At 38.6% G+C, this 12,902-nt stretch overlaps 1 protein-coding gene across 1 annotated transcript in view; it reads right to left on the bottom strand.

The window, feature by feature from the left end:
• LOC114522875 (phosphoserine aminotransferase-like) overlaps nt 1-3,286 on the bottom strand; it is a 5,466-nt gene extending 2,180 nt beyond the window's left edge. The window contains exons 1-9 of the mRNA XM_028543648.1: nt 3,051-3,286; nt 2,529-2,589; nt 2,304-2,373; nt 2,122-2,207; nt 1,933-1,991; nt 1,356-1,410; nt 762-839; nt 224-318; nt 83-146 (exon numbers count right to left, since the gene is read on the bottom strand). Coding sequence (XP_028399449.1) covers nt 83-146; nt 224-318; nt 762-839; nt 1,356-1,410; nt 1,933-1,991; nt 2,122-2,207; nt 2,304-2,373; nt 2,529-2,589; nt 3,051-3,215 — 733 coding nt within the window. The 5' untranslated portion in view covers nt 3,216-3,286. The remainder of the gene's footprint in view (nt 1-82; nt 147-223; nt 319-761; nt 840-1,355; nt 1,411-1,932; nt 1,992-2,121; nt 2,208-2,303; nt 2,374-2,528; nt 2,590-3,050) is intronic.
• Between the last annotated feature and the right edge of the window lie 9,616 nt (nt 3,287-12,902).

Consider the following 12,902-nt stretch of genomic DNA (forward strand, 5'->3'; position numbering starts at 1 on the left):
CCTTCCTCCGGGTGGTACCTGCGTACCCACAGCTTTTTTGCAACTCTGAGCTTTAGTTGCTTATACAAGTTGCTTCACTCACCAATTACAACCGTCACTCCGGGGCATCCGACGTTCTTTTGAGCGCCAGCAACGATGCATCCAAACTATAAAAGCAAAGAAGTTTCCGTCGTATTTCGACCCCGAAAAAAACACTATTGCATCAAATATATCATAGATTTACCTTTGAGACGTCCACGGGCCTCGTCAAAAAGTTGGAAGACATATCACAAACTAAGGGTACTCCGTTGGTCTCAGGTATAAAATCAAACTCGACTCCTGTAATAGACAATATATGACCTGAATTAGTGTGCTATTACTGGAATTTCAAACCCAATATATAGCCTGTTGAAACCATATCTGGCTTTCTTATATATTTTTACAGGCTTTGTGTTGATTTTTCTCGCTACTTTTAATAACGGCGATAAAGTTTTGGAGAATAGATTTGAATTTTGAAGATCATGGAATTTTTTTCGACTGGACGCTTACATGAGTTCAAAAGGACATTGCTTTTGTAAGCGAGTACCAGACGTTATCCCAGGCTGTTGTTAGAGGGTAAGAGCCAGCACGCTAACCCCATCTGTCATTAGTGTTCCCCATCCTCCCCCTCATGTACCTCATCTCAATATTTAGACTTTTCTTTTTTAGTTGCAATGTCAATTTGTTACGTTGGATTAAATTAAAACTGATAGATGGAGTAGTTGAAGGCGATCTTTCCTCACCGTGGACTGTTTCGTTTGCACAGTAATAGACATACGAGGCATCTTTATTCAATGTCCAATCTTTTTCATCGGGGATTGCTAAATCACAGAAAATGTAACTAATGTAAGCGTTCAACATCGATTTCAGGATCTTCCCTGTGTGGCGGGAAAAACTCTGGCGGGAAACGGTCACGTGGTCATAGACATTGAAGTATTTGAAGTCTGAACAACCAAAACGCCAGAAACAAGTAGTGGACCTTGACAGAGCAATGTTCGCAACAGAACGATGATATGTTTCAATACGAATATTATTTAATTTTGATTTGTCTAAAGACATTCTATGCTAATCACTTTTGGCAGCTTGCATGACAACCTCGATTTTCACATCAAGTTGATAAAGTGTTAGGTAAAGAATTAGGTAAGATTGAGATAACATACAACAGTTTTAATATATTTTTCTGCTTTTAAAACTTAAAGGTACTAGCCCACAATTGTAGGCCGAAAACACATGATAGAATGATTCATTATCACTTAAAGTATGTATCATAGGACAGACTAGACATCTGATGTAAGGCTGGTTGTGTAAGATTTTGAATTCTAAAACTCATTACTTACCGGTGAACATCTTAGGCTTTGGAAAAACGTAATTGACTTGACCATATTTTGCAGCCTGCATTGAAAGGTTATTGATAATTATATCATTGGTTATTGAGTCATTGATAATTACATCTATTTCCAAGGGGGATAATTTTTACTAAAAGTGGATATGTATGAGGAAGATCTACATCACTATAGATTATATTACAAATCTCCAAAGATTGGAGGGAATCTTCAGGATGAATGTCTCTGTTTCAAATGTTGAGCTTCCTGTTTCATAAACACATTAAAACTTTTAAGCCCGCACACAAGAGCTATCAGCTGAGTTAACGACCTCGCGAGGCAGTTAGCTCAGCCTGAAAACCATCCGCAGATGTGAGAAACTTGCCTCTCAAGGAGAATTCCTTATGAAAAACTATCCTCACACGAGAGTAACTTACTGAGCTAACAGCCACGCCAGGTCTTTAGCTCAGCTGATAGCTCACATGTGTGACGGGCTTTAAACAATAATTTCATGCAATATCATATGTTATCTAATCTGATCGGTATGTTGTTGGTCCATGGGATCCAATACCTACATTATACATCTAATTACCTCATTTGCAGCTTTAGATGACCATGTTCCAGTGACAATATAGTCAGCACTGCCTCCCTCTGAAAAAAAGTTTACCATAAAGACAAACCTTTTTAGTGAAAATCGATTATCGACATTATTAATTATGGGTTGTGGCAATTTAAATACTGTAATGCATTAACTTTAATAAAATGAATAATGAATAATCACCCTTCATCAAATTCATTGGGACAAATGAAAACTGTCCATATCCACCTCCTTGACAGAAAAGGATCTTGTAGTTGTCAGGAACATCTCTGTGCAATCATATCAGAAAAATGAAGCACTTTAGCATTTGTGGGGACTTTAATCTATCTAACTCAGATTGTGCTCTTTTTGGTGATTTCACTTACAGAATCTTTCTAATGTTATCAATGGCTTCTTGATTTAGAGCTGCATACTCCTTTGACCGATGGCTGAGTTCTAACAACATAATGTCATAGGTCAAATGAAATGCATGACCTGTTATTTGTAATTATTGGAATCCAATAATATTATTGGTATTCTGACCAACAATCCAGACATAACTTAGCTGATGAAAATAACATAAAAATGAGAGAAATTGTAATCTTTCTTACCCAAAATACTGACACCAGTGTCATCATAATTTAGCATTTCTTTTTGAGCATGGATAAGGACCTACAATTATAAATACCAGCTTTCATTCCTGGTGATCTGATGCATACAAGCCTCAGTTGCAGATTTAATGACTCACTACTGGCTATGCAAACCATCCATTTCACTTTGTAGCCAAAGTAAAAAACAATATGTAAAGAAAGGATTTGCATGTCCAGCCGCTTCAAAGATACTCCGGTTTTATAATCTACCCAGATCAGGATCAAGAGCACCACTGTCCTCATAAATATTTGTAAGAGGGCATTGTATACAATAAACTAAAAAAATGTCGAAGAATTTTATATTCGTAGACTAAAGTCGTTTGACTATTTCGCAAAGATCATCTCTCTATCATGACTGTTCTGTTATGACAAACCTACGTACGGGTACTACCGTTATGATTAAACGTTTTACACTTGCTAAACTAAACTTTTCACAAAAGCAAGATAACTAGAAGTACACACGAGATATACTCGATTTAATACCTCTTGAGGAATCTTCGCCGGTCCTGGGGCAAAATTGATAACTTTTTTCGCGTTTGGTTTCACCATTTTTCGTGCCTGCTGCGTAAAAGATGAACGCGACAAAAATCGGTGAATTGTTGGTGTGAAACTGGCTCGAAAAAGCAAACAAAGCGTGCTATGTTTCATTCGAAATATAAAATATTGATCGCTACGTTCAATTTCCGCTTATTTACATCGTTCTCGCTTCTCATTGGTCCATACGGCAGGTAGACAAATCTAAAATAATTTGCTACACTGATTTTGCACGTGACGGGAGTTTCAGCAAATTACTGCGGTCAAAGGTCATTTCAGATTTGGCAACGAGGTACCCTGGGTACGAGGGTGGCATAAGTCTATAGATAGCCATTTTTTCGCCATTTTCACATCATCTCTGACGTTCACGTCCTCATGCTAAATCTCCCTAAAAATGCAAAGTTTCGGTGCCCTCACGATACCCAGGGCAACCAAGACTGTCTGTCGCAAGTCGCAAAATACAGGATTTTGACTTTTGCCAACAAAGATCTAAAGTACGGCAGGAAAAATAGATCCCGAGGGCCGAGTCAAACGGAGATTTCATTGCTAATATTATAAGTTCCTCAACACAGCACCAGACACGAATATGAGGAAATTTGTATCAAAAAAACGTTTCTTCTAGTTCTAGACCATACACCATAGTAAAATGGGAATCAAAGAGTTGGGATTGTAGATGGAAAACGCCATTTTATCCAGCCTGAAAGAACGCCGAGAAAACTGAAGCTTCAGGGAGCTAAATTATTCAACTACATTGAAAAAAATCAAAATCATCATTTTAACTGTCTATTGCCGATCAAAAAGCGATTTAGTTGTGATCTTTGAGGACATATTTTCATCTCACCTAAATGCAAAACTGATCGCTATAAGAACACTTTCATCCTTGCCAACATTTCTCAACTTGGTAGTTCATACTAAATATATACTTACTATGTGAAATAGTCTATTAATTTTCACTTTTATATGTAAATATTGTAAAATTGTGAAATTTAATCTTTGCCGGTTAAAAGGCAATTCTATTAAAACGATTTTCTACATTTGAATATGCAAGGAATAATTTGTATTATACTATAATAAATATATCGGCGTCTATAGCTCGGTCTCCCACACTAGTCTCAACAAGCTTCTTCTTTTAGTTTTATGCAGTGTTCTGGGAATCTAACCCAGAAGCCAAACACTCGCGTTTTTAACCGTTCATGTACAAATAGGGTTGCTTGATTTTGTAAAATGTTCAAGAAATCTTCTCACCATAACAACGTTTGGCCCCAGACATGGACACTGTTTTTAAAGCCAAACGAAAAGGAGGGAAACCGGAGTGCCCGGAGAAAAACCCTCCAAAAGGTAACCTGAATTTCAGGTCACCTGACCGGCTGTCCGAATTTGGTATTTTCATTCAGAAATCGTTTGCAATGACAGTTCACGTTTCATTTATAGTTAACCGTTCTTTGCTTCGCTCATCCGAATTGAGTGTCCCAGGAATTGCATATTGGTATGCAATTCTTGAGCTTTTACAATTGAATCCGGGTGGTGGTCTAACCGTCCGCAGCGCGCATATACCATCAATTGCAAAACAACAGGCTATTAGGAATTTTTAACACTGCGCTTTGTCCGACAATGGCAACAAAAATTATTTCAGTTATTCAAATACGCTCATTTTATGATCGTGCTTTCTGGAATTTTGAAAAGAAATTATTCATTATTCACGACTTGCATGCTTTTTCATCTGAAACCGATTTAGACAACAACACTCTTCAACTATACCCTTCTTATGACATGCATCTCATGCACTGATCATCAGCATCATCTTTTATACGCTCTGGTTAACTGTTGACCGAAAATGGAGGAAATAAACGTAATCTGGCTCAACATGCAATTTACTCAATACGGCTAATCAATAATGTGCTCTGCCTTTGGCACCGTATAATTAATTACCTTTTGTAAACTGTAAAAAGTGTAACGAAATTTCACTTGCCTCTTTGCTTCCTTGCTCCATTGCAAACAGTTGCGTTCTTCTTTGCCAATTCCAAACAATTGCGTTCTTCTTTACAATTCCAAACAGTTGTGCATTCTTCAGTTATCTCGACGGTGTGGCGTGCAAGGAATTAAAAAACATAGTAAGTGTGTCAAAATACAAAGGCTATTCTTTAAACTGATTTAAATTCAAGGCAAGAGGGTAACTATACAATATGAACCTACAGTTACCTGTTAAACGCAAACCCCCAGATACCCCCATTTGTATAAGTGTAGTTATCATGCAATGTAATATGTCATGTAATAATAAAGAGGTATATTTTTCTTGTTATAGAGATCTCATCAAGTTAGTTAAAACTATATTAGATAACGTTTATTTCCTTCATGCTCGAGAGTCGAGTTTAACCGGAAAACCATGCACAATGCGAAAAAATTAATACCAACCGGCAATTAAGGGAAACAGAAGAGTGCTTATGTCTAAACATCGAATAATATTTTTTTCTTCAATTTCAAACTTCAATATTTCGAATTTAAATGTTGAAAGTGCAAAGTATAATTTTTGTTGCCACTGACGGACGGTCCTTCAAAACGGTCGCATTATAACTGACTAAACAGAGAAACTTATATAATCATATAAGTACTCTTGAATATCTTCGTATTAATCTAAAATTAGGCCAATACGAATTTGATAATATTTTCTCGTTGCGTGCGCGCCACAGCCATGCTAATTGCATTTCGTGCATTCATTTCAACGCTTTAAAGCCATCATGCATCTTCCGCAGCTCGGCAGCTGTTAAGTCGTTCACACGCAAGTGACAAAACTAGGAATGTTTCATCGAGAAACCTCGAAAACCTCTCATAAGAGTTGTAAGAAATTGGTTATCATGCATTGTCGAAAAGGGTTAATTGTCACTTGATGTGTGAATATATCAGGTTAGACCACCACGAGGAATCAATCCAAGAATAAATCATGCACTAACAAGCATTACTCTAATTGATATATCTATAGTATGTACCTCACTATAGCTTCCACTTGTGCACCTGTCTCGTCGTCCATCATCTGATCCTGCGACGATCCTCCATGCATCATCTTATCCTGCGACGATCCTCCAGCATCATCTTCTCCTACGACGATCCTCCATGCATCATCTTCTCCTACGACGATCCTCCATGTATCATTTCATCCTGCGACGATCCTCCATGCATCACCTGATCCTGCGACGATCCATCATCTGATCCTTTAGCGCAGATACAAAATTTTGATATCATAAGTTTCCAAACGAGAAATGTCACTTATGTATAAAGCATTTAAAATAAGCACTTAAAACCCGATTACAAACTTCCAACATCTCTTCCGCCACTTGTCCAAGGCCTTCGATTGAGCACGCAAATACAAAATATCCAAAATATCATGCACGTTTTGTAGGAAATAATCATCGTTTTTTTTCATGGTCCTGAGAAAACTAAAACACTCGACTATTATCTCCTTCTAGAAACACAATTTCTCATGCATTTTTATGTTTTAGGCGCTCTGTGAGGGATAGTTTTTCAGTCCGCACTATTGTCGTTCAAGATGGAGAAAATACAAGTGATGGGGCCCCAGAATCACTTGTATTTACTCCGCATGCACTTGACACGACCAGGTCAACCCATGCAAAATCGTAATCCGAAAAGTTGAAAATCAAGGAGGTAAACAGAAGAGTGTTCAGTATATCTCAGCCAAAAAGCCAACTCCCATGCAATTTTACTCATGCATATTTTCATGCACCGAAATCGAGTTTTGTATTTGCGTGCATATCTCAAGGCAGATCCCACATCTCTCCAGTCCGACGATTTTTTCTTTCTGAAAAAAGAAAATTTCGGTAAAACAAGAAATTCATGGACATATAAAGCCTAGTTAAAGTGACTTGCTTATAACTCAGCACACTGCACATGTCGAGTATAGCATAGCATAAAAGCACTGACGGACGAGTATATTCACGATACGACAACCGTGTACGGAAAACACACGCCTCGGTGTGCCAAACGGGTAGGTTTCAACCATTTCTTGGGAAAAATTTAGGATAAAGTTTGAAATCTTCGACTAAACTATATTTTAGTTTCGCCCACCCTGTACAAACGTGTTATTTCAAGTCATAAATTCAAAATACACAATATATTAATAGAACAATACCTATTATTCGCTGCGAGCAAGCGTTTGTGTTTCGCCTTTCCCGCTGGTCTTTCGGCGCCGTACTGTCGTAGTTCTGAAATGAAATAAGGAAGGAAGAACAAAATCAAGTTAACGGCTCACTTGCACTTCACATTTTGAATCGAAATATACAAGATATAGCAGTGAAAATCGGCAAGAATATGCCTTCAGTTGCTAATGTCTTCTGGCTATTCAAATCAACCCGACGAAGAATTAATTTGCAAAGCCAAAGATCAAGCCAACAAATTCTTTAAACCAACCACGACCATGTACCTGAGCAGAATTCTTACAACTTTTCCCTAAACTTCTTCGAGTGATTCTTCCCTCTTCGAAAGTCCCAAGTTTGAGTTTCTTCCCGAATCAACCACCTTTTATTACCTCAAAGAACATTCCAACGGACAATGCACTTTATGCATCGATCACACCTAACAGTAAAGCCTGGTTTCCATATGACGCCGACCTGTCGCCGACTCATTGTCTGTAATCATCCAAGGAGAAAATGATTTCAGAAAGACAAAAGATTTCACTCATCAGTAATCACCGACAATAATACTTTACCGACGTCGGCGTCATATGGAAACCAGGCTTAAGGTCTGTTTCAAAAGTCGTGCTTCTCATGTGCTGAACGCATTAACAACAATAGATAATGAGGCATCTCAATTGATTAACTATTGTTTAAATGCGCTTGTTCGGCGCAGGAGACTTTTGAAGCAAACAAACTTTGCTGTATCAGGGCAATATGTTTTGCTTATTTCTATTGTCCGTTGCAAGCGATTAAGGAAATTCTCATTCCATTTGCCCATACTTGTTCTAAAGCCACGTTTACACTACGCGCTTTGACCTGGCCTGGACCTGGTCTAGGCCCAAGTATATAAATGCTGTTTATCTGGCTGGGCCACGATGAACCAGACCAACAGAAGGTGGCCTGATTTTTTTTATGTGAACTTTACCTAGATAGTCCTAATCAATTTTCAGGTGGTATAAATTGATTGATCTTGATGGTATAAACTGTATTGGATCCGGAACTCAGTGTTACCATGCACTTTTCGGCGTGTTTGGGTCTTGTACCAAGTATTTTGTCAATTTTGTTAGCTATCCAAAAACATCAGCAAGAACGACAGTGTAAACCCACATATTACCTATGGACTTGTCCTAGACCTGGTCCAGACCAGATCTAGGTTTCTGAGCAGCGAAAACCACAGCGAGAAACGTTACCTTGTGCCGGCATGACCAGAGCGTTTTTAGTTTTAACCGGAAAGGTTTCTGAAGGTCACCAAAACTTATCGTTAATATAATAGAAAAAAACGAGCAAGAAAAAACACATAAAAAATGATGTAAAAAATCTTGTGATATTTGGTATGCCTGCATGTCCACAAGTCACACGACATATGAACAATCTCGAGACAGATAATATAACTGTCTAAGTATATCAATTATCCACTTAAGGCATATTTAGCAGTGGGTCCTTTTATGTCATACTGATAGTCCTATCTTTAAAATTACCCCCCAGTGGCTGATATAGCCTTGATTAGTATACTCTTAGAGTAGAGTCTCTCTTTAATCTTTATCAATTGTTAGATCTACATCTCAGCAGTTTTTGTTGCTTTCAAGAATTTTTCAACAAACCGCTATACCACCAATCTCTTATATTAATCCAGCAGGCTCGAAAACTAGCTTCGTGATAGCAATCAATGAAAATCTCATGAAGTTTCAAAAAGTACTGAGGCCAATCAATGAACAACGCGTCCCACCTCTTGACCAATTGGTCCCGAAGGCTTTGACAAATTTATTTGAAAACAGCTCTAATGAGCAGTACTTTTATCAATTTAGCCATCTTATCTTTAGTGGAATGAAAAGTTTTCAGTAAAAGAAGGGAAACTTGTACTTTTTTATTCAGAACGGGAAAAGGTCGAAAGGGGAACAATGTGTTTGTGACTGAAATCAAAGTGAATGCCAAGTATATAGTTTATGTGAAGATAGGGTTTATCATCGGAGAAGAAAAGTGGAAAAGAAACTCCAGCTCTGAAAGATTGAATACACAATCGATGGAAAAGTGAGTTGTTAAGACGTAAGGGTTGGCAAGCGACCGTCAGTTTCTTATCTCTCAGCGACAAACGTGAATAAGACTCAATAAGTGGTTGAAGCTGAGGTCTGATAAAGCATATTATCAAACATAACAAAAACAAAAAAATGATCTACGTCAACTGCGGTATCAAAGTGTTGTTTTCTGCTCAACCTGCTAATGCTCGAAGTGGATTAGAGTCGATGAAAGTGCAATTAGGGTTGATGAACGAGAGCGTTCCCCATACGGAAAAACTATAGCCACGAGATTGTTCTTATACATCTCTTTTATTCCTTTTGTTCTCGTGATTTCGCCGGTCAAGAAAAAAACTGCATGAATTTTGGAATCGTTATCAGTCTACGTGTACCGAATTCTCTGCAACTGTTAAACCGATTTGGCTGAGAATTGATACAATTGTTGCATAAAGTGGATTTTAATACCTTTTAGTACCTACGCCATATAGGTATTACAAAAATTATCATATTTTTGCAGCCTCCTGTCTCAATCAATATCCCTCCTTTCAAAGCCCACCCATGCACCCTTCATAAAAAAGGACCCGACGAGTACGCCCCAGGAGAAGAGGTCCTAAGAGAATAAGTCCCGTGGGCGTCAATGGAGACGATACAATAGGCCTTTCTTATAATGACGTCAAACGCGGAAGTCTGATCGATCGTACTTCGTGTAACATCATACTCAGTTCCGCATTATGAAAAAGACGACATCATTATAAAAAGGTCTATAGATACACAGCCTTGACGATATACAGTCTACACCAGCTTTGCATTTCCATGTTGTAAGTACATACGCACTGCCCTCCGATCTGGTAAAATGCGACTGCGCATGTCCTTGTCCTTGCGAAAATGTGCAGAGATATATGTGGGTAGATTTAATCAGTAATATATCAGTTCAGTTCTAAGCATTTCTCAATTCGTGGAATCTTAATTATTTTACTTAAGTCAATAACATTTAAATTGTTTCAATCAAACATCGAATCAGGAATAAATTCAGATTTCAGACCAATTCAAATAGCAACCAATTCCGGCAATTCGTCTTTTCGGTTGAAAGGTCCAGCCACCCCGACACTTTCACTTGTCTGTAGCGAAATACAGATATTCGTTATATTTCAAAGGACCCGCACTTCAAGCGAATAAAAACAACGTCTATGAAAGGAATTTTTGAAAATATGCGGACGAATACCTCAAGATCTGACAGGGCTCAGCAGAAGTCAAAATTCCGCAAGAATTACGTTGGCGAATCGCAAATGTTAATGTTTGACGATAAGTTTGACATATTTGTGCATAACTAAAACCTCGCTTGAACTCCATGAAGTCCATTGTCATTGAGCTTGTCAGTTAGGTACACACAGATTACTCAACCTTATGCCTAGGTCAAACGTCGCTCTTTCCATGCGCCGAACCGGTACCTAATGCAAATGAGTTCAAACACAAATCTCTTTTCGGTGCATGAAAATAGCGACGTCGATAGGGCCCTGGGTTGAGTTTATCAGTCTTTGGTTACCTACAAGCTGTCGACTTTTTTCACTGTACAGTATTGAGAAGCTGAACAGAAGACTGACGATAGTGACAATGCATCATTGGAACTGCCGGTTTTTGGAACCATATGCAAAATTGTTCCAAACATCCCCTGATGCACCGCAAATCTCGCTCTCACCACTCCTCCACTTCAACCAGGAAATGATAGGCCAAACGAACGCAAAATTATGTTGATTCAAGATCACTCTAGTATAATAAATGGCCTGGAATGTTAATTAAACGGTCTTCGAGTGCATGCTGGAAAAATAGTCATCAGCCATACGGCTACCTATGACGGCATATATAATATTTTCAGTCATGAGGTGTCAGTTCTAAAATTTCTGTTTCATGGTTCGTCGTCAAAGCGGACGACCGCATGACCATCGCACCGTTACTACCTTTGGTCAACTGTTGTAATACCATATTTAAGTCCCGTTTACGCTACACTAAATGAATTGGCACACCACGGTTAAAACCGGTGCCCTAGCAAGTTTTATGCATATGTACATGCTATGTTGCTAGCATTTTCAGTAATGGAATACAGTGCAAAAGAGGCTTTTATCCAAAGGTCGTGTGATTAGATGATGCAACGCGAGTACTCAAGTACTCGTGCAACAGACGGGATTCGGAGTTTGACCGTAGTTTGACTGATGATTTCATACACGCTGTTTAATCGAGTGATAAATTGATTGCTTCACATGGACTCGATAACCGGGAGTAAAATAATGACATATGGGACAGATTTCGCCTAAAAAGGGGGACAAGTTTGATACTATTCGAGTGCTTGTAGAGTCGTGCCCAGCGCTAGGGCGGGGGAGGGAAAGCTGCCCCCTCCCCCTAGAGAGAGTTCAACGTAAGGTTTCTACTATTCCATAAAGTCAACTAAAAGTATAAACGAGCTACTCTCCTCATCAAGTCACGATGTCTAGGAATTTTCATAACAAGGCGTGTAGCACTCGCTATCCAGCTGCGGCAATCAGCCCCATGGTTGGTTGCAATTGTACAGTACATCCGTTTGTACAAATGATTACATGATTCAGTATCCAATTAATTACTGTATTGTTAATCAACATACGTTCCCGAAACTACAATGCCAGTGACTCGATTGTCTGCACCGGCACTACTATAAACTAAGAATTGGTGGCGGGGGAAAACCCGATTACAGTGCCAATAACAATGACTATTTAAGAAAGACGTAAGTAAAAAGTCTTTATGACAAAGAAACTGCAATTTTGTAACGCCAATCCTGATGTAAAATCGACATTCATAACAGACTAATTTTTACTACCGAGCACGTAACGTATAAAACCGTCTAAGTTCTTATAATATAAAATTTATATAAAAGTAATTATACATTAGCAAAAATGAATGAAATCATCCAAAGGTCAAACCTAATGATTCTGTTTCTTCAGTTGTTTACAAGTATTGTCGCAAAAAATTTCCGTGCGTGACATCTTGCGTGATGGAAAAATGGCGACAGCGGAAATAAGTCGTCGTTTTTTTTTATCAATGACAATCAGTTTCCAGACAAATGCGTCGGTGGGTTGTCCCCACAAGTGCTTAGCCTCTAGAATTTGGCCGTCGGCAGTACCAAGAGTGGACCGTTGATTACAGGGACGGAGGAGTAATGTGAACATTTGAGTAAATCAGTAATTTAGGAAGTGTCAGTAAGAGAGGCGGTTGTGTTAGCCTGAACACAGACCTTTGCTAGGCGGTTGTAATCTCAGGTGTGTCGAAACTGAAAAGGGGTAAAATGTCGCAAATAGCTTGATGTGGTTGTTGGGCAAATCCCAAACATCTTCCAGGTCAAAAACGATTGGAGGCAATGTCTCATTGTAACCCCATTGCTGACTCATGTAGACACTTACCTATATAATAATAGCGTTCCCCACTTAGGACCCTGGCTTAGTTAAGAGTCGTATGACTCGTTTCTGCTGACTTCCTTACGTACTTACACCCACGGAAAATTTTGAATGTTTCCGCTAAATTTTTATTATCCCACATCTAGGTCAACAAGTGCATATACTAAAGCGGAAAACTAAGTTCTT

Source organism: Dendronephthya gigantea, unplaced genomic scaffold (assembly GCF_004324835.1).
Source record: "Dendronephthya gigantea isolate DGI-Jeju-01 unplaced genomic scaffold, DenGig_1.0 000024F, whole genome shotgun sequence".
Classification (NCBI taxonomy): Eukaryota; Metazoa; Cnidaria; class Anthozoa; order Malacalcyonacea; family Nephtheidae; genus Dendronephthya; species Dendronephthya gigantea.